This window comes from Gobius niger, assembly GCF_951799975.1.
Source record: "Gobius niger genome assembly, chromosome: 12".
Lineage (NCBI taxonomy): Eukaryota > Metazoa > Chordata > Actinopteri > Gobiiformes > Gobiidae > Gobius > Gobius niger.
Window position 1 is genome coordinate 17,199,507 of NC_136863.1, and position 23,097 is coordinate 17,222,603.

General features: G+C 40.6%; 1 protein-coding gene across 1 annotated transcript in view; it reads left to right on the top strand.

Annotated features, from left to right (window-relative positions):
• The window catches only part of necab2 (N-terminal EF-hand calcium binding protein 2), a 103,230-nt gene that overhangs the window by 16,945 nt on the left and 63,188 nt on the right, over window positions 1–23,097 (top strand). The window contains exons 3-5 of the mRNA XM_079568492.1: window positions 14,171–14,279; window positions 18,256–18,281; window positions 19,622–19,719. Of these exons, the coding sequence (XP_079424618.1) occupies window positions 14,171–14,279; window positions 18,256–18,281; window positions 19,622–19,719 (233 nt within the window). The remainder of the gene's footprint in view (window positions 1–14,170; window positions 14,280–18,255; window positions 18,282–19,621; window positions 19,720–23,097) is intronic.

The window sequence follows — 23,097 nt, forward strand, 5'->3', positions numbered from 1 at the left end:
ACCCGTCGCTATGGGCTGGCCATACGGGGCCATGCCCGCCCCCCCGACACAGATGTGGTGTAGTAGACTACGTGATACGCAGACATACGCCGTATAACCACGAGAAGGCCTGCAGAACTGCTGTACAACCACTATAAATTGGGCAAAGATCACTCATTTGCACAGTGTTACTTTCGCGCTTTCTGCCCGATTAGACCAGCCCAAACTCCACAAGTAACCTAACTATTTCCTCCTCACGGAGAGAGAGGACCGGCGGCATTTAATGCATGTAGGCCTACTGACGTTTCCGCCACGAGGACTGATGTTACAGCTGTAGTTGGTCTGGTCATATTTGCTGTTGATTATGTTTAATGTAATGATCAGTGTGCGCCAGGGCTACGCGAATACCGAAAAATATGTTCTTTATAGTAGTACTAATGACGCCTTAAGACTGACGTCTGGCGACGGGACTTTACGTAACTGATCCAAATGGAAAATAATATAGTCAGCACTACAGATTCTCCTGTCCGCCAGTCTTCTCAGCTCATTAGAACATAGCACAGCAGTCCCCAACTAGATATGCTTGAGGTCCAACATGCAACCGTTCACCACTCCAAAATGGAGGCTGTTCAGCGACCCAGAGCAAAGGATAATTTACTTATTTGTTTAAAAAACACACACACAATGCAATTGCTGCATATGGAAGAATGCTTTTTTTTTTTTTCTCGTTCTGACATGGCTATAGCGAGAACACAGTGATCTCAACATGGCCGTCTATGCTGGACAAGCTCTGGAGCAAGGAAAAAGATTGACCAATGAGCTGACAGCAGAGGCATCCCGACCCACCCCATGATTTGCATCTCATTAAGAGAAATACAGAAATAAATACAGAAATAAATACAGAAATAAATAAATAAATACAGAAATAAATAAATAAATACAGAAATAAATAAATAAATACAGAAATAAATAAATAAATAGAGAAATAAATAAATAAATGCATAAATTAAAAAATAAATAGAGAAATAAATAAATAAATAGAGAAATAAATAAATACATACAAAAATAAATAAATAAATAGAGAAATAAATAAATAAATAGAGAAATAAATAAATATATAAATAAATAAATAAATACAAAAATAAATACAGAAATAGAGAAATAAATAGAGAAATACAGAAATAAATGTATAAATAAATACAAAAATAAATAAATATGTAAATAAATAAATAAATACAGAAATAAATAAATATATAAATAAATAAATACAGAAATAAATGCACTTATTCTCATAATTGCACGCATTTCTTTGCAAATTTTATCTTTTTTAAATTTATTTATTTATTTATTTATTTATGTATATATTTATAGTTTTGGCAGCCACGGTCCTCCATAGTTTTGGATCAATATTGCATTTTCTAACAAAGTGTAAGAACGTATTAGGATATAATTACCAAATACCTGGAAAAAGTATAACATCGACTCTTCACAGAATGTCAGCTGTTTGAATCAAGAGGTGTCCAACTATATGTCTATTTATCAGACCTTATTTACGGTTGTGTGACAACACCTGCTTCATTAACCTTCAACTAACCTTTACTACCAATACTAAACAGCTCTCTCAGCCGCATTACTTAAAGTATTTCTTTGACTCTGTGCTTAGTGCTGGACTGATACCATTTCACACAGTGAAGACACTGGTGTATGGCTCTGATGTAGTGTAAAAGTCGTTCATCAATGTTGAAATGTGGTCTGGTATTGTCTCGAGAGTGGGTTTATGACAGAAACAGCAATTAAAGAAGTGCAATGTGACAAATGCGCTTTGAAAAGTTGCATCCATTAACTCAGCGTGAGACAGTCAGCGGAGGAAGTACCTGCTCCAGCTGCGATGAGAGCGGCCCCTACGCTTCAAACGGCTCTGGGATTTCTGTGGCGATGGCAGCTGATGATTGGCAGAAACAAAGCAGTGTGAGCGGCTGTCTGTTCTTTCATGAGATTCACACTGGAGGGAGAGAGAGTTGTTTAATGAGCAGCGATCGGGAACTGCCACTCAGAGCTCTGCAACTGTGTGTGTGTGTGCGTGTGTGTGTGTGCGTGTGTGTGTGTGCGTGTGCGTGTGCGTGTGTGTGTGTGTGTGTGTGTGTGTGTGTGTGTGTGTGTGTGTGTGTGCAGGGGGCTGCTGTTAAGAGCATGAACACACCAGGACCACTTAAGGCATGACATTTACCCGACCCATAATTAACACTGGAGCCGGGATGGGCGTGGGCTAATCTCAGGGGGTGTGTCGTTCCCGTAGCATCAGTTTTTCCTAATATGATTGTGTACAGAAAATCAGCAGGGTGACAACAGGTTTATTAGAAGCTTTTTGCCAACTGAATTGTATGAAAGTAACTGAAGAGTGAGGAGAGACTTTGCACTTGCTACTGGAATCTGGAGTCAGACTGAGGCCAGCACAGTGCCCAACATATGTGCTTGCAGTTTTGACTCTTAGACTGTCTGTGCACAATACGAGAAGAGTTCTTAACTCCTAATCCAAACCCACAGAATTGCCAAAGTGACGCCCCCCAAGGATTTTAGCCTCGAGATCATAAAATCATGGAGCATCACAGAAGTTGGTCCAAGCCAATGGTCATTATCACAGTTGTTAATATAAATACATGATAATAAATGATAAATGAGCTGAAGGCTAATGTTATAAAGTCTAGACTTTACTCCACTGGTCCACTGATTAAAAAAATGCTGATTATTCAAGTGCACGTACGACGACTGCAATAAGTGACTCCGAAGACAAATGTCTGGTTATCAATACCCGAACCGAAACCATGTGATAACTTTCACACATTCCACAAAAGACCATTTCTTTGGACAAAGATAGTGCTGTAATTTTCATCATTTATTTATGTTGGGACTCAACTTTATTCACGCTGTCTTAGTAGCTTATCACCACTATCTCAAGCGATGCGTTTTCTTTTTTCCTCAGAAATTCCCTCAAAGTCTTGGTCTCCGACTCTCCAGCTCTTCAAAAGATCCTCGTGCCAGTCTGTGATCATATTTACTTGACTTCAAATAAACTGGGGCATATGGGATAGAAAGATCTGCTCCCAAATGCAAAACTCTACATGGACCACTACTGGCATTTGAGTGTAACCTGTTTCCCATGGTTACAGCATCACTCGTCCTCTTTCCCTGTGGGGCCTGCAGTTGCCATGACACTAAGAGTTAGCCCCGTCTTCACTTCCTCCAACTCCACGACTCTCTCTTGGTTTTTCTTTGTCAAGGTTGTCAGCTGGACTGGGTTGATTGCGTTGAGGTTGTTTTTGTGGAGCTCATCTTACTTGAGTTCTCCAAAATCAGTGAGAGATGTTTGAGTCCAGAAACAAGACCTCTGTTGCAACTGCCTAGTTGAAGCTTTATTTAATCCCTAATTAATGGAAATGTTTTACGCAGTCTCTAAAAACTTGGATTTAGGAATGGCAGACAAAAGCGGACAGAAACATATAAAGAACCAATGTGACCAATTGGTTTGTCAGCTTGTGAAGCCGTGAAGGTGATTGGATTGACCAACTCTTCTAAATCGAATGGCATGTTTAAACACAATTGTTTAGACACAATTTGTATTTGTATATATTTTATTTGCGATGGGACAATACATATTAAAGGGACTATACAGAATTTAAAAATGATAAAACTAAGTATATTCCTCCCCCTACATGTTCCTGCCATGTCCTAATGTGTAGAATGAGCCCCCACCTATTCACCACAACTGTCTCTAAAATCCTGCACTGTCACTCAAAAAGTTGTTACTTCAAGTCTGAAGTGCCGTCATGCATGAGCTTAATATAGAAGCTGCAGTTACGCATAAGACCTGAGGTGGCAGTAGTGAGTATAGACATGACCAACTTGCATTGAGCCCCTTTAAAGGGACTATACGGAGTTTAAAATCCTGCACTGTCACTCAAAAAGTTGTTACTTCGGGTCTGAAGTGCCTTCATGCACAAGCTTAATATAGAGACTGTAGTTACGCAGAAGACCTGAGGTGGCAGTTGTGAGCATAAAATGACCAACTTGTATCTAGTCTCTTTAATGGACAATGGACATGTAAATGTGTGAGATTACAGCCTACGCAACTAATTTCCAACTCCAGTTCCTTTGGCAGATTGATGCAGTGTTGTGTAACATCTGCAGCACAGACAATGACACAAAAAACATTATATATAACATCCTCAAAACATAGTAGAACAGTAATGAAAGAACAAATGTTACACCAGTAACCTCTGATATTAGAATTATTATTTTAATTTTCCATGATATGAAAGCTCTATTTACAAATGACTATAGATCTTTGGCCTTCCAGCAGCCGTTTTTAGGGATTCAGTGATGATTTTCTTTAGCATGACTGTAACAGTGTCAATTCTCTGATGTGAGATGGAATAGTGTCCCTGGTTGCGATTGCTCGACAGTAAAAGGACAGACGCCCAAATGCCCTTTTCCTGAATGGTATCAGGCTGTCACCCCTTTAAACTGCTCTAGTCTCTGATTTGAGTAAAGAGCTGTAAAGGTCATGAATGATCAGCCAATATTTACCATGGGTCAATGTTTTTTTGTGATTCACCTTGATCTGTCCAGACATGACAGTAGAAGACAGCAGTGTAAGCCTCTACTCTTTTTTACTATATTTCACCAGTGATAGCTGTTGTGCTTTCTTTTTCCATTTCCATCAGAGTAACATTCAATACTTAACAACGTACAAAACATCTAATCGCACAATCGCATTTGCTGCATTTATTGGAATCGCTATAGGATTTGTATCGCCCCAAGTTTTGTGACGTGTATTGCATTGTGTCCAAAGCTTTGCAAACCAACCTTTGTTAATATACAGTATTATACATCAAACAAGTTCCTTTTTGAGCGCAGCAGCTGCTCTGTGTTGGACACAAATCAGTGCTTTATAATAGGCCTGCACTGTTCAGTTGCAGATGGGATCTTGCTCAACATCTGTCACTCCCAGTGGCTCTATGGTTGAGTTACTGAGGTCTTTGCCTGACTGCACAGGCTTTAGTACTTAAATAATGAGTTAATCTCTCTCATTTTCATAACATGTTTACCATGTACCAACTGGGCGGATTCCTGACTAACATACCGTTCAGGCTATACATAGTTTTCATTGACATCACTATGAGGGCAATTACCATGGTAACACACTGCAAGCGAATTACAGCAGATAATTATGATAACTCCAGGGATGAAAATACTTAGTTTTAACATTTTTAAACTTGGTATATGGTAGTCCCTTTAACATGCACTGTCCGGACCAAATAAAGAAATTAATTTAAAAAGTTAAACTGTTCACAAAGTTTAACAATATAAGAAATACAAATACAAAGCCAACCTGAATAAATATGTTTAAGCCTGGATTTGAAAAAGCCAAAATCAGTAGGTTTGCATTTCAAGGGGCTGCTTAGTCCAGAGTCTGGACCCAGCGACCGAAAAGTGTTTAGAAATGGTTCTGGGGACTTCCAGCAGAAGTTGATTTGACGACCTCAAGGCTCTGTTTGAGTTACAAACCTGCAGGAGTTCAGACTGTATGTAAGGAGGGACGAGGCCATTGAGAGCTTTAAGAAAAAGAATCAATCAAGAAACTGGAAGCCAATGCAAAGAAAATAGGACCATGAAGATGTTCTGAAGCCTGGGTGTATTTGTTAAAAACGGGCTGCAACATTTTGCACTCAGATAGACTCAGGCGACTCAGACAGGACTGAGGAACTCCAAAATAAAGGGAATTACAATAAGCTATTCTTGATCTGATAAAGATTTCCTGAGAACTTATAATTTACATATGAAAGAACGCTTTACTTGTTTTATTTATTCGTCAAATGTGAAAGGATGCCATGGAAGTGATCTGTTGCTGCGGATAATTCAAAGAGATGATCACAGATCTCCCATGATGTTATTTTCATGTTGTGTTATTTTCACTGGGGATTCAGTAAAAGTTCCCGGATGTTGCTCCCATTGACCTCCAAGAATGTCATATGAAAATATCTGTAGCTAAAATATGGATTTTTTGTTTTTGTTTCCCTGGGTGTCAGTCCGTCAGATAGTTAATGCAAATACATTTTACCCACTGACACGTGCCAAGCTCTGCCCTACTTTACACAGCTGTCTTTTCTTTTTTTCTTTTTTTTTGTTGACATGTGGATCTGTATCGTGTCTGCTTTGTCCATGATAAGCCTCAAAGCAAAAGCTCTCTCTCTAGTAACGTCTGGCCTATTCACCTTGTTAGTGCTGCTTGTCTAGATCCGGACTAAATGCAGTCATTAATATAGTCTGTATTTTTAAATCTATTTCACGGAATTATTACGTCTAAAAGAAAAGAAGGATAATACTAATCTTTATAAATGTTTCAACTGTATGTCCATCTCCTCACCACAGATAAGGCTTGTGTTCATCGTGGCAGTTAATATGCTCTCAGTCTTCTCAGTTACATGTTAAGAAAACACTCAAAGGTCACTAATCCCCAACCGCACACTCCCGTCCCGTCTGTGTAGTTCACCGTCAAAGCTCAAAAACTAGACGTGGCACAGATGAAAGCGCAGATGGGCACCACAGGGCAAGTCCACATCAGATTACGCTGTCTCTAAATTGCTATGGAGAATTGTTACTTTGAGCTTTCTTTAGGGGTCAAAAGTGGCAAGGCATTTTCTCATATCGCGTTTCATGCTTTTGAACTGCTCTTGGCACTGATTTAGTCCCATAGAAATTTAATTAAAGTTTTTTTTTGGTCCCTGTTGAAGCGTGCATTTCGTCTGACAAAGACTCAGAAGAACTTTTGGTTAGTTTTATATATATACTAATATAAATATAAGTTAGTCCTTGAGAAACAAAACGGGGGACGGGACTTCACGCAAATGGCTCACGCTTCAGAATTCATCCACATCGTTTCATCAGAGCCAAATGTTATGAGCACATGTATGTTTGTTTCCTCATAATGATTGATTTTCATTTTGCTATATAGCCCTTAGAAGTCTATTCATCCATTTAATAAGATTCAGTGTGTACGCGTCAAACACAAATTGGACAGCCTTCTTGGCACAGTTGTTAATCTGTCAAACCATGAGGGCACTGTGTGACAACATTACCAACAAAGAGGGTCTGGCGCTACGAGCAGGACGACCTTGTAAAACACTCTTCCATCTATTATCTGCCATTAAACACTATCATGCTGCATTAAAGGGACTCCGCTGTGGCCAAAAGCAGTCCATTACCGGCTACAAAAGTAGCATAATACCTGCTGCAACAGGACACACAAAACTCCCTTTGTGCAAATCTCATTTGTCTCTGATTGGGCACGCTCAAAATACTTGTATGTATTATTGTGGCTGGGACATGAGGATATTATCTGAGATTTCTCATCATTAGGAACAGCCCCACACACTGTACACTCCTCTAATGATAACATTATTATGTTTGCCTTCAGATTGATGATGATCACGTATCATTCCACTCTCAGCTGAGACAGAAAAGATAAGAGTGAATAATGGTAATCTCAGCTCTGTGCAACATAACAGCTGTCACTGCCTCCTCATTAAGAAGAATTACCTGATGTATAAATGTTTATTATCTGCTTAGGCTTCACAGCGACCTGTTGGGACTTCATACCTCGGTAATTGCATTAAATATGAAATCAAATAAATAAAATTTACTTTAATATCTCTATGGAAATTGATGATTTAGTTTGTCTTAAGGTCGCATTCACAGTCGGAAATTCCACTGGTTGCAAATTGAGAATTGGTGTCTCTTTTAAGCATCAAACTTAGAAATAAAAATGCATTTGCTTAAGAATCCATTAGGTGACAATGACCATAGCGCAAGAAGCCGCAATACTGTAAACAAAATCACAGTTCTTCATCTGTTTTGTTAGAATACTGTAACAGCCTGCTCACTGGCCTTTCCAAACCAGCTGTTGGACAACTGCTGCTGCTCGAGTCCTGGCCAGAACCAGGAAATACGACCACATTAGTCCAGTGCTCTGGTCTCTGCACTGGCTAGACTTTAAAGTAACTCTGCTTGTGTACTCGTCTCTTCATGGTCAGGCACCAAAGTATATAGTAGCTGACATGTTACAGCCGTATGAACCACCTCAGGCCTTAAGGACCTGAGGGAGGGGTCTTTGGTGGTTCCTAGAGTCACGATTAAACACGGTGAGGCTGCGTCTCAGTTTCATGTAAGGTCTGTACTAACAGTCTCCGTGACAACGTGAGATAGGCCTCAACTCTGACTATCTTTAGGTCCAGGCTGAAAGCATGGTTATTTGCTGCTGCCTATGGCAATAGAATGTATGTTTGGATTGCAATTTTATCATTGATTTGTTTTTATTGTATTTTCATTGTATTTTTGTGTTTGGTGTTGTGAGACACATTATCTCTGACATGAAATGTGCAGTTTAAATAAACTTGCCTTGCATTGTTCAATGTAGGGGCCAATTATAGTCCGTCTGCAAACATCTCAGCTCTGATCATCCCAGATTAATCTAAAAGCGTGTGTTTTGCTAAAGGTGTTTCCTAAACTATTAAGACATGGATTGATACCCCTTTAATGTATACATTTGCTGCCTTGCTCAGGTACACATTAGTTACCAGACAGCACTTAGATTATCTGTTCCCCAAACGAGAAGCTCATAAATGAAGGCTGTAAGTGACTTGCTCAGTTTGTGGCTGCTGATCTATTGAAGTTGTCTGTAGACGTGTGTCCAGGTGGGTTGCACTGATGGATAGAGAAAAAGGACGAGAGTTGACAGCTCACTCCTGCTCTTCATCTATCACTACGGCACACATATATATGGACACCCAACAGGCCACAGCACAGAGAGGATTCAGACAAAGAGGAAAATGGCAGCACAAATGCAATCATTACTGCAAAACAGGGGAGAGTGACTGTACAAATTAGGGAGAAAAATGAAAAACATTTTATTATAGAAGGAATTGAGAGACACAAGAAGACATTAGGGCACAGCGTAGACAAAGAAAAGCTACTGCATTATTTTCTAAGTGAGAGGAAGACTATAGTTATGACTGTGCTTGATGGAGTGGACCTGCATGTTACCTTATTCTGTGTGTTTATATAAGAGAAGAACTTTGAAGAATAACTCGTTGAACAGGGCTCAAAATGGGAATCTCGTTTCCCAGGAGTTCAGGAATAAAGATTTCATTCCATTTCCCAAGAAGCCATTATGCTGTAAATTAAGAAGTTCATTAATAACACAGTTTGCCCCTTAACTGGCCCCATGTGGCTTTAGGTGGTGTCTTATGGGAATTTCACTTTTACATTCACAGACTATTTTAATACCTGTGCAAGCTCAGTTGAAGCACTAAGCCTCATTGATGTGCACACAGCACTCACTAAGTACAGATAACACATTTGACCTATGCTGTGTCAATTAAGTTTTTTCGATCTCCAGCCCACATACATTATAGATCTGAGGCCGTTTCCCCTTATCCCGCGGCCATGACAACGCAAAAGTCCTCCTAAAGATAACGCCAAACAGTGAGCAGTCGGCGCAATGCGATTGTCTTTATTAAACAGAGCGCTTAGCGGAAGGCGATGGAGGGACAGAGCTGGTGGCGCTCTTCTCTCCACTGTGCAGCACTCAGCAGGACCAAGGGCCGCTAATTATGTCTTTATTTCACCCTGAAAATGGGCAGAATACTGGAGATATACAGCGCAGTTGTCCCTGTATAGCTGGGAAAAGACGGCATAAAAGAAAGGGTAGGGCCTTAGGGTTCACACGGCTTGGACAGTACTGAGCAGTTTCCTGGTTAGTTTTTAATACACATTTTTACAAAGGCGAGCTAAGACCCCATAATCCAAAATATGACTAAAGGCTTACACTCATATTGCGCTTTTCAAGCCCGTGTTGCCAAGTTTCCCAAAGCGCCCCACACTAGTCATTATTCCTTCACACCATTCTCGGTGTTTTGCTCATAGAAAGTTGTCTGCCTTTAAGCTCAGAGGCTGTAGGAACGTTTCCACACTTTCTTCTTTCATATGATAACAGCCAATAACATAATACATTTGGCACATTTTAAAATGTAATCAGCCAATAGCGTAATAACACTGTCGATAATGAAATAAATGGTTATGTTTCTGACTGCTTTGGCCTTGTGTGTTTTTCATCAACTTTCGTTAAAGCAGAAGCTCGAAACCTGCTGCTACAGGTGCACGCTGTCACTGCGTCCTTTCTTTTTCCATCCGTCTTCTCTCTTTAATAAAAACACAGGTGTTGGTCGAGTTAGAAGCTTATGCACACGGTGTCAGTGACAGCTGGCATGTAAAATGAGATTGCTGAAGTAGAAAAGAAAATATTTCACAAACCACAGTTTTCACGCCAGCAAAACATGGTCAAGGTACAATTCATTTAAAACTATGGCTGCCTCTGATGTCTGTACAAAGTTTTAGTTATTTTTATCACTTGCATTCTGGTGGAATAAGAGAAAACGAATCATGAACCTTTTTATTTATTGTGAAACCCATTAGTACCTATTAAACATGAATGTCCTGAATAAATCAGCTGTTTGCCCTTGATACAGCGCCACCTGATGTCACAGTTCAACACTGACACGTTTAGAAGCAAAAATTAGATATATGTCTATGATTGAAACCTTTACTACAATAATACATGTACTCTAGGCTAGATTTACTATTTACTATTATTAATTTCTTTTTACATCAAATTAAATTACTTAAAATATCGGCCTATACACCGGCAATCAGCCATGCCAATCCCCTTCGTTTCGGTATCGGACCCCAAAAATCGGTCGGGCCATAGTAGTTTTATGATTTAGGTCGTATACAAGAGTAAAGTCTTTTCCAAAGGCTAGAACCACTTTATGACACAGTTCAGTTAACTTATGTAAGCCTTTTCAGAGCTTCTTTCTGCTTTGCATTTGAATTGTTTTAAATGAATAGACTTAGATACATTTGCCTCAAAACATGGCGACGCATTCACACACTTTTTCTTCCAAGGCTCACTTTTTAGCGTTTTGCTGTAGACTTTCTGTAAATGTCATTGATCTGTGCTTCACGGTGTCATTTTGAGGTACTTTGCGCAGATGGCAGTGGTTTGGGGAATGAAGTGTTCCTATTAAGAGTGTAAGGGGCAGCCTCTGTTTTATCACCACTGCCTGTGGCTTTTGTGAGACGGGAATATACTGTACATCGCTTAATGGGGTGCAGAGGGAGCTGCTGGGCTCTGGACTCAGATAACGGGAAGCAGTTAAAATGCTTCATGGTTGCTTTTCAGTAGCACACCATTATGCACATGGTACAAAGGCAATTTCCCACTAGAGGAGCTAGAGAGAGCCACATTGCATACATCATTCATACAGTATGCATGCCATGCTATTGAGGCTGGAGAGAGGTGTGCTCTTCAGAAACTGGGTTAGATCATGTGTTGCTGATTATGGGTAGTTATGGAAGAATGTGGTAAATTTGGTCAGTGGTGCAGATTTTAGAAGCAGTGGTTTTGAGCAGATTGCAGATTTCCCATTTGAGAGGTAAACATGTTTTGCAGTGCAAGGTAGTGAAATTACATTTTGCGGTATTTTCCACTGTACCTTGGTAAATTGTCTGTATATAATAGGAAAATAGCATCATTTCTACCTTCACTAACACATCACCGTCCTTGCCAAAGTATAGACTCACTGGGATACTTAATTTGTCACATTGCCAAATGGATAAACGATGATAAATGGTTACATGGATTATAGTAAATGTCTAAAAACAGACGAAAAAAATCCGAAAGAGTTGGGATCAAACCACTGCTCAATAGGTCTGTGGGTGAGTGAAAGTAACCGAGCTGCTGCCACATGTGCTACATTAAAATGCATTGCTCACGTATTTCATGTAATGAACGCTCGAGACACTCTAAATGATCTTTCATTATATACTGTCCTTGTCTGCCCTAATGCGGTGTATCTATTAGCCATCGACCTGGATACTGGAGAGTCAGAGTCACCGTAAACATGTGAACAGTGACCTTTTTCAGGCCTTGAGAAAACCTGCCCCCCATTGTGAGAAGGTTAAGCCTTTGACAAAATTCACATTGTAGAGACAGTGCGGAGTAGCTGCATGATGAAATCAACATGGCAAAGTGGCATCAGCGTCTGAGAAGTTTCACCGAGTCCAGAAAGCTTCAAGAGAGGATTAAGAAGGAAGTGGGACATGTCAAAAACTGATTTTGAACTTGCTTAAGGCTGGCTGAGCTTGTTTGGTTTTGTGTTTTGTGTGAACTACTTATGTGATCCAAAGTGGCTCAACATTGTGCTTCACAATATTAGAAATGAGAAAATAACTTGTGATAATAAACAATACAATACAATACAATACACTCCATGATAAGCTCCGCAATAATCAATCCGGCTCTGTGTGTGCGACGATTTTGGACAAATCCCTACTCTGTGCAGTAATTTGCTTCCAGGCTCTCCACAAGGGTCCACTTCCCACTCTGCTCCAGCCAGCCTGCCACACTCAAGGACAAAGTCTTTCAGAGCAGGGCAATTAATATTTTATATGTAGCTCTGCATCATGTGGTGAGATGTACAGTCAAGCATGACAGGAAGTGTATGGAGGACAAATCACTGAAGACAGCAGTTCCCACTGCTCCTCTCTAGATGTTAGTGGAGCATTGATGATTGCTATTAATTAAATCACAAGCCAACTATAGTTTCAGTATCTATTGTCTCATTTTTGTTATTTAGTTTTTGGCCCTCAAAAAGTCAATGGGCCAAACATCCATTTTCAATTATCCTCTGCATCTGGGACTTTTTCAAATCATTCTGGTACAAACAACATACCAATACCAGCAACGTTTTGTCATTCATGCAACAAGGTGATTCCCAAATTGTTCCTTGTTTATGTACCTCTCTTTCAATTTCAGGCAGTCTCATGCTTGTGTTGCTTGAGGATGCCTTTTGGTTTCCCCCCTTCGTTAAACTTCTGAACCAATGTTTTTCAGTCAGAATACAAGTATTGTGCTATTCCTTGGTCAACAAAATTTTCCGACGTTTGCTTGCAGCATCTTTCTGCATGGTTTTGTAACATAATCTGTATTGTGCACATCCCAAAGAGCATTAAGAGGCAAACAGAGGCAGCAGACAGCAGGGAAGCAACTGCAGGTCTGTGCCAGACTGAGCCTGTGCAGCATTGATTTCACACAGCCCTCTGAAGGCACTGATCTCACTGAGCGACTGAATGCCATGTCAGACACAGGCAAACACTGCAGTCGCACATGTAAAGAGGATATTACTGCCTCCAAAACATGACAGCAACATCACACTTACGCCGCTGCAGGGTTTTTTAGGCAAACGTGGGATGAACATATGCTTTTTGGAGCTACTTGTACAGATATAGTTGGTTTAAAGAGACAGAGGAGTATAAGTTTTAAATGGGTAAATTATATTCTCGTGTTGGAAACATTGTGAATAGGACTTGCAGTTAAGTACTTTCTGTACATACACTTTATTTTACACATTGATACATTGTACCATTGTACATTGTACAAAATGTATAACAAGAGTACAACGTAAGCTGCTTTGTAACAATCTGTAGCTTATATCTATGTAGTACATACACAATGGAATAATATGTCTTAAGTACATAATGTAATAAGACACTTAGGGTGTGCCTCCAAACTACAAATACATATTATTCCATCGTGTATGTCACCCATAGGTGAGTTATTGCACACAGTTACATAGCACATTACATTGTTCTAAATTATGCAAGTACAATGCCACAAGGGTAGTGTGAAATAAAGTGTTACATGGAGGATTGTTGCACTGTATAGCAGTGGTTTCAAGCCTTTTTGTTTTTGCTGTACTCCTTTGGCCTTTTTTTACCGTTATTTTTTTGACTGATGAAATGTGAAATGTAAATTAAAATACTGTTCCTCTTCACCTGCTTATTTTTATCTAAAAATTCCAAGTACCCCTTGCTTTGTGCCTACCCCCCGGGGTCAAAAACCTTTGTGTGAACAAACGCCTTTAGTGTGAACAAAAAGCACAGTTTGAAGAAGCCGTGTGATTCCTGAAGGCCTATTAGCTTTGACAGTATTGCTTTGTAAATGTGCCATTAGCTCAGGGAGGTTTCACTCGATTCCATCACTGTATTTCTTCAAATTGTCTGTTTGTGTTTGCAGATGACGGGAAACTGTCTCTGGATGAGTTCCAGGCCTTTTTCTCGGACGGTACATTGAATGAGGAGGAGCTGGAGAAGCTGTTTCACACCATTGACTCCGACAACACCAGGTCAGCACTGCACACTCACCCACTGTAGACTGAGGCGACACTGTTAGTGTAGTTTGCACGGCCTGGCTGCAACAGGAGATATTGCTTATTAAATTGCATGAAATTAACACTGTGTGTGTGTGTGTGATGTTGTGGGGCTTCAATTATTTTTGATATCACAGAATGACATGGAAAAGAGCAGCTGTTTAACTATCACAGACACGCTGCTATGCTTCGCCATTATTTCACTGTGCTTGTGCACACTTCTTTATTCATACTGCAGCTGTGAAGGCTTCATCTAAACCAGGGCACTTCATGTGAAGTGGCAACTCCAAAACAAAAGCAACTTGCTCTTCTCATAGACACGCTTCAATGGAAAGTCAACTCAAACTTCTTTTTCTGTATTTATTTCCTTACAGACGTTTTATCTTATTGATCGACCTCTTGATTGATCTGCTGAAAATCTATGAAAGAAGTTCATTCATATGTAGAACTCTAATGCTGAATTATCACAACAATCCAGTAGTGATTTGTGTCCCATCACACCACATTACATCTCCCTGTCATGTGTCTTGTCTGTGTAGTTTTGACACAGCTTTTTAAGAATTAGTGGTGGAGGTCAATATAGACAAATACAGCCCTGAATTTTGATTGATAAACCGCCTTAATATTTGACATACAATGAGCAGAGATTGCACTACCCGGCCCGTCTATGAAAGTATTCTTCAAACAAACATGCAGTTTTGCGATTAATACTTGTGCATGCAGTGCAGAGCAGTGGTGTGTGGTCTCCGTTTTGCGAGTCGTGAGTCTCTCTAAATGAGGTTCACAATGACCAGAGCTCTGCAGGACACTGTCGCTCTAATTGGGTCTAGTTACGTTCATTTTTGGACCTTTTATCAGCCGATCAGCTCGCCCTGCTGGTGATGGAGGTGCTGACACAGCGGGTCATCAAACTCAGTCATTTACACAACCCTCTGAATCCTGTAGTGCACCTGATAAAAGTAAACGGAGCAGAATAAAAGCTGACCTTTATGACTGCAGATTGAATTAGGTTCAATATAAATCCTGCAGTGAGCCACTCATTATGGAGATGTGTTAAATCAGTGCAGCAGGACTGCAGCGCTGTCCCATCGATGTTAGACAGTGGACACTTGGAGATGGTTGGGCTTAATAAATCTTAATCACTGCAGCGGGACAGTCACAAAGTTCACCCCTTCAGATTTAACCGATCGGACAAAGCATGATTACGGCAACAAAGCACTGACATGTAATGGGAGGATCGTGTCCCTCAAACATCATCATAGATAGACAAAGACATAAATTAATAATCTTTTCTGTTGTTTTTTTTTACCTAGTTTTCCATTTTGGATGTTTATTACTTCTTTATTAAATCAGAACAGGATGTAACAGTCACAGAGCGCAATCATACTGTACCAATGGGCTATTCAACAGTTCTATCCTTGAAACATGAAATTATCCCTTTTCCTTTGTCAGTTTTGTTCTGGAACAAACAATACCAAACAAAATGACAATGATGTAATCTGCGTTGGTTCTGATTTGATCATAAGCACATTACACAGTGGGTTCAGGAAGTACTCATACCACCTATTTATTTCTAGGTTATTATGTTGTAGTTTGATAAATGTTTAATTTAATTAATAGAATTTACTACTGCACTGATTTTTTGTGTGTTCAAAAGCAGCACAAAGGTAATGAAATGGGATTGCAGTTGTTGCATCAGGTCTGAATTATGTCAGGCCTTTTTCTTTTCATTCTTTTCATTTCTTTTCCAAAAAGTTTCACTTTGTTATACATATCATGTGGGGTAATGAATGTATAAGTTTTGCCAATAGAAAATAAATTGACGAGATTTTAGTATGAGACTGCATTCATCCGTTCTTTATTTAGACACTGATAAAGATCCATATAGAATTATAGTATGTAGTAGATGGAAGTAAAAGAGGTCCGACAACTTTCCGAACCCGCTGCAAGGAGGCTTTGGAGGGCAAGTGATGGGTACAGGGTGAGGGGCTGGTGGTAGTGAAAGTTGCAGCTTGTGATTGATAGCCCGGGACAGGACGAACGAGCACACGACCATCAGTCTGAGGTGAGGAGGCAGCTCCATTTCCTCCCTACACCACACTGAGATCCTCTATCTGTGTTTTCTGTCACTCCATCACTTTCATCACCTCGTTCTCTCCCCATCTGTCACTTATCTGCTCCCCCATCTCCTGCAACAACTCATCTAATCTAAAGCAACTATTCCACAACTTGTTTTGGCCTCAAGTTGGAATTCTTATCTTTGTCCCTGGAATGATGAGATTACTTTTGGCTAAATGTCAACGATATCACATTGTAATTTGAAGTTAGCTGTCTGGTGCGTCAGTACACAAAAGTGGGTCAACATGTCGTCTTATTTAAATTGACATTAGAAATATGCAGCATAAAACATAAGTGCAAAGGAGCAGAGAGTAGAGCAATGATATAATACCTGCCCCTTAGTTAAAGCAGAACTAAGTAACTTTACCTTATGAAATCCGTTCCGTAGTCCTTCTGTGGGTAATGCAATTATTGATTGGTGGGGTCTTTCATCTCCCCCTGGTGTCTCTGACCAGAAAACCACACTTGCAGCTTTCCCTGCTCTGACCCGGAGGCGCAATACACACTAATGGAATTACAAAGAAGAAGCTAACAGGCTAACAGACAAAGCTAACTGTGGGCGAGCGCCACTTTAGCAGTATTTACAGCCAAGTTTAAGTGAAACAAATCATCTCCATTGTGTAATTGGATGTACAATATCCCTCTCTCCCTTTGTCTTTTCTGTCACCGTAGTATTTACTCTCATGGACAATTAATGAGTAAAAACGCAACATGCTACAACACCTGCAGTGGCGCTTATGGCCTCTAGGGGCACGAGTTACTTAGTTCTGCTTTACACTTGAATATACTTTACAGCAGTCCTGTTGTTTAGTCTTGTTTTATACATTATTTTTTAATTACTATCAAGATTCCAGGTTCCACATAATAGTACACAATGTACAGTCCAACTCTTTAAATATTTGCAGTATTTATTTACAAATATTCAAAAATACCATGCCCTCATTTTGGTTCCAGATATTTCACATTATTCACGTCAAACTCAAATTTTATGTCAAATCCGCCCCTTGAGAACCACTGCTTTACTTCACAAAGCCCTGAATTGTGCCTCAAAAGCATTATTCCAAAAGCGATCTCATGACAATACGGCGACAACACAAAATCAAAGCAATGTTCAGATTTTCTTTTGGCTCATTTGGCTCGAACTAATGAAAAACCAAAAAAAAAGTTGTACCATTCCATACCAAACATTCTCTCCCCGCTTTTCTCTCATGGCTGTAAAATTAGACTGGCACAGTATAATGGAGCATAATTGGTTGGAAAGCCTGCAGTAAAGTGGTGTTGTGCCTAAACAAATCGTTCTCGTCCTCATTTACACATTTCGGCGTCTACAGGCGTTTCAGTGTAACCGCCATCATTTGTGAAGCAGATGAACAGATGGGATCTCTGCCCTCTGGAATCACTGACTGCTGAACCATTTTCCATACCCCGCCTTCCCCCAACAACAACTCGCATTCAAAATGTTTCAAATACTTAATGACATTTAATCAATAGTAAACATCATCTGGATAGAAATTCCTTTAATCTTTTTTCTAATTTCCATATGATTGTTATGAATGGCAAGTGATACTTCTGAGGTTTTCTGGTTGTTGCTTGTTAGCACTAGCTACTAAGGTCTACCAGCAGCCTGCATGACTTGTGAATGTCAAGGGTACGCGTAAAGTTTGCTAGACGGTCACTGTGTGAGTGTATGCTGCTGTGTGTCTATGCAACAGCATGAAACAGTCTCTTCTCCTGTGTCTCTGACCCTGCTGCTCTCCGCCCTTCTCCCCTCTTCTTTTCAACCCTTCCTCCCCTCTCTCACTCCCTCTGCTGCTCCTTTGCGTTGATGCAATAGTAATGTTGACACCAAGGAACTCTGTGGTAAGTACAATGCACACTCGAGCACTCACACGGGCCACATTCACGCATTTCTCCTTGTCAGTTTGTGACTCTTGCATTCATCATACAGATTGCACTTTTATTCAAATGACTTGTGTATGTTCAGTCAATAATCTTAAATTGAAGTGAAGGGAGACATACAACAAGTAGTGCTGCCCTTACTGTTGATAGCTGATCATTCATTTCACCTTTATTCAAAAAGGAAATTCCCAATGAGGCTTTTCAATCGGGTCAAAGAACACTCGATTGTACGCGTTTTAATGGTAAATGAAACTGAAAAGCGAAAATGAAAATAGGAAACCTACAAGGACATGCTGTTGGGCAGGGGTGTCAAACTCATTTGAGTCGTGGGCCAAAATTCAGCTCCTATGGCGGGTCGCGGGTCACTTATAATGTAAACAGGAAAATACTATTGAGAACAGTTTTCCAATAAATGCATACTAATAATGAACTGTGATTTGTTCAAAGCCCCAACTTGAATGTAGCCTCTTTTTTTTTTTATGGACATAATTGAATTTATCCTCTACAAGGCAGGGGCCGGATTAAATCATCTCGCGGGCCGGATCTGGCCCGTGGCCCGCCTGTTTGACACCCCTGCAGGGAGTACAGATAAACTGAAACCCTGAAAGACCTTACCAAGAATGACCAGGCCACTTCAGTTTAACATCTTCACCCCCACCTTAACCAAGCACATTTTCTCCTGTTATTATCCAGGTATCCAAACATTTCCCGAATCTAAAAACTTCTTGGAAAAAGGCATCAAAATGGCACCAAAAACGAGACATAAACAAAGATGAAAACGCAGCAAAAAGTTACAAAAAAGAGCAACAAAAACATGAAAGAAGAGAGAAAGTGACGAAAAAGTAATGACAACACGGCAACAGCGCATGGAAGCACAGCAAGGAAACATTTGTAGGTCTTAGCTTTCAAATGAGGCGTTACACTGGCTTTTAGATTTGGATAAATTGGAGAAAATGTGCTCTGTTAAAGTGGGGGTTAATACATTGCTGTTTTTTCTGCTCTATTATGACAGTTATTAATTCCGATTTCCAATAGCTTGGCACCTATGCACGTCAAAGTGTTTGCGTGGTACACTCGCCAATGTGAGTGACTAATACAGTTTTATTAAGCTTTAACAGCCCAAGGTTCAGCTCCTCTTTACAGAAAACCTTCAGATTCATCTCAAAAACCCACTTCTCATTTTCTCATCTTTTTTCACTGACTTACAAAACATTTTACCACATTTTCTGCATGTATCAAATGTATTGTGTAATTCTGCACTTGTACATGTGAATGAATGAGTGTGCGCTGTATGTGTGCAGACTATTTTGCCAAGCACATGGGAGAATATGAAGGGGTTCTGGCCTCACTGGAAACACTCAACCTTTCCATCCTTAAAGCCATGGACTTCACCAAGAAGGTACGCAAACACTTTATTCCATTATGTGCCTTTGATAATCGTTTGGCTGTTTAATGTGGTGTTTTAGTTTCGTATATACACACACTGTTCAGACTGACCAGTGCACATATGCAGGGCAGAGGAGAACATTGTAAGAGTAGGAGAGGTTTGTAAGTCCTTTACTGCTGTGTTTGGCAGGCCCCATCCCCATTATGCAAATAGGATATCACAATAGTAGCTTTTCTTTTAGTTAGCGTTGTTGGATTCTAGTTGCACACTGCTGTTGGTTAGGTAGGGAGAATGTACACTTGAGTAAAGCCTAAAAGCTGTTTCCCGTTGCACATTCACGTCAACTGTACAAACGACACATGACTTGTTTGGAAAGATATGTTATAGCATCTATCACAACTGATTTTGCATTACATTGCATGGTGAGTTGTTGAAACACATCAGCTTGAATATATCCCCGCATCTTGGTAACTCCCATTGTTGTCTGAACCGGTTTATTCTAAAAAGCAGTGGAAGGAAAATCGGTGGGGAACGCTATACACCAAATCAAACTTTTCTCAAGTGGTCCGCTCAGCTCCGCTCATGTAGAAAGGCGACGGTATCACAGGCTGAAAAGTGAACACTCAGAGCCACTCTGTTCCTTTTGTGCGTTGAACTGTGCCGCACATGAACTATAGCGTACATGACAAGCTGATGATAAATAGAGCTGTGCAGATGTGGATATTATACGGCCCGTGCCACTGGTCGGTCAGGCCTCGGTGAACTAGGCTATGACCGTATTTGTGTGTGCGCTTGAGTGCTGCATAATAATGCAATGTCAAGTCAGTCCCCCGTGCTGTGACCAGTGGCTCCTCAGCTCACTATCCGCAGCCTGGATTCAGCGTCAAAGCAGCAATGTGTTATCCTACTTCTTGCCATGTGCTATATATAGCAGCTGGTCCACAGTCGCTCTCCTCATACTCCAGTCCTGCTTGTGCCATTTCCTTGTATCTCTATCCGGCAGCTCTCGCTTTATCTTTCTCCCTGAGCCACACACCCAGGCTCACCTCGGGCTGGTACCTCTGTAATGAGCGTCTATTGTTTAATCAATCAGCCAAGTGTCCCTCTTGTTCAACGGCTGTATCTGCGGCATTCATTTCCACCGCTATAGTGAGGCTGCTTTGTGGCATTCAGCATTCAGACTCGGCCGGCCCCTGATGGCATTATACCGTAGTGGCAGGCAGCAGGCAGGGCTGTGCTCACAGGAGACAGGCTTAAGGAATGATAAGACTCCGCAGTGCTGACCACTCGTACATCGATGGGATTTGTGTGTGAGGCCAGGTCACAGGTACAGCAGGTCGGAGTCCAACCTGGGCATTATAAAGTCAAAGGTCTCAGTCTGGCAAATGTTGCCATCCTGATATTTTTAGGACTGTAAAAATCATGTTTATTGCTGTGTCTATAAATGAGTTGACTCCCAGATGTTTTAACTGCTTCTCCTGTACTTACTCGTATGCTAATCTGTCTCTTTTACAAAAATAGGCTTAAAGATGGGGTATGTTTGTTCCTTCTTAAGTATTTCATAAACATGACACAGTATATGAACATGTGCATATCAAATATTAGTTATCCTGTGGTTTTACAATTGTAATATTGATTTGAACATTTAAGGGGAGACACTACAGAGAGTAATCGACAGCAAGTTTCAAATTGAGGTCTGTAAAAATTAAAACATTTTCCCTATTCACCTGTTGTGTCTCGCTCTAAAATGCTATAAAAATGGTTCATGTTTAAATGTTTTCTGCTTTGGATCTCAATCATAAAGCAGAATGAGCCCAGCCCCTCACTTACATGAGGAATGGCAAGTTCACTTCGAGTGTGCAACTCAAATTCAGTAGTCGCCCACCCCATAGCCATTTGAGGCCAGAATAAGTATGGATAATGTTAGTCCTTCATGTTAACACTGTACAATTGTAAGGTTTCATTTGTATCAAGCTGCGCGTGCCTTTTTAGGATGTGACTTATAAGTTCTCCACAGCAGTTAAGGCTTTACTATAACAGCATCATGTCTCTTCAGCAGCAGTCCATCCAGAGCGGACACGCACGCTGGCTGGTGGTTGTGGTGGTTGATGGATTGGTTGCAGTAGGCCATGTCTTAATGGAGCTCTTCCCTAGGCCTAGAACCTTATCGGCTGCTCAGCAAAGCCTCTAAGTGGACAGTTTGAAAGCTAATCCCAGGGTAAGAGTAAGAGCTTAAGCCTCAGCGCTGTCTGTGATAGTGGAATAAAACACTTGGTAAAATAGTATCTGCACTCCCCACAGCATCTCACTAATTATATTCCCTCTTCAGCCACGGCTTCCCTCTCTGTCTGACGTGTTCATTAGAGGCATTTTGCGATGATATTCTTAGCGTCGCTACTGTACAGTACTTATGACTGCTGTGAGGGTAGGTTGGAGACAAAGCTTCTGACAGATGCTTTGAAATGTCTCAATGGGAAGACAAAATGTGTGTCTGTGAGTTACAATGGCATCCCCAAAAACGCCTCTTTGGATTATAACAACAACACTGGGTCCCCAAAGCTCTGGAAAGACCTGCCAGAGGAAATGCAATGTCGGCTATATTTTGTTCATTTTGTTTCTGGTATTAATCGGTTGTGATTAATTGTGATGCACGACTTGAAATGTATTTATTACTGCCTTGCTGCCAGTGAAGCACTTGGTAACTTTGTTTTAGAAAGCGCTATATGAATGAAGATTATTTCATTATCATTAACTCGGGCATATATCTGTTTGTACGCACACATCCAGGTCGAGAGATGAAAGAGGACGTGCTGCAGATGTGTGGAGAGCTAGAAGACAGAGCGTGATATTAGCTTTAGCACCGGGTTTTGGCTTTTCAGAGTCCAGTGAGAATTGATTAGATCACCGCTCACCGCAGTGGAGGCAGACGTCGAGAGAGTGAAATGGGAGAGCAGACGCAAATTGTAAATGCAGGGGGGGAAAAAAAAAAATCTCTTTCCTCTAAAGCTATTTATTAGAACCCAGGGGTAGCACAGTGAGAAAATAAATGGGTCTCTTGATTATTCTGCTGAAATTAAAGCTGCGGCTTTGGCAGTAGTGTTTTCAGGAAACCTCGCCAAGTCCTCGCAATGCAATGCAAGACTTCATGAATAACATCACCATCAATATGAATCTGTGGCCAATGCAACACTTGTCTAAGGCTTGTTTAGAGCGGTTCGCAGTGAGCTGGTGCTTTTATGCGCCTAAGCAATTGTTAAGAAGTAAATCTCATGCTGTCACATAAACCCCAACAAGCACCAAACCAAAATAAAGTGGGCCTTTAGTATGTGAACTTACTATTATTCATGAATCCATAACTTTGTAATATGTTTTTTTATGCCCCAGAATTGT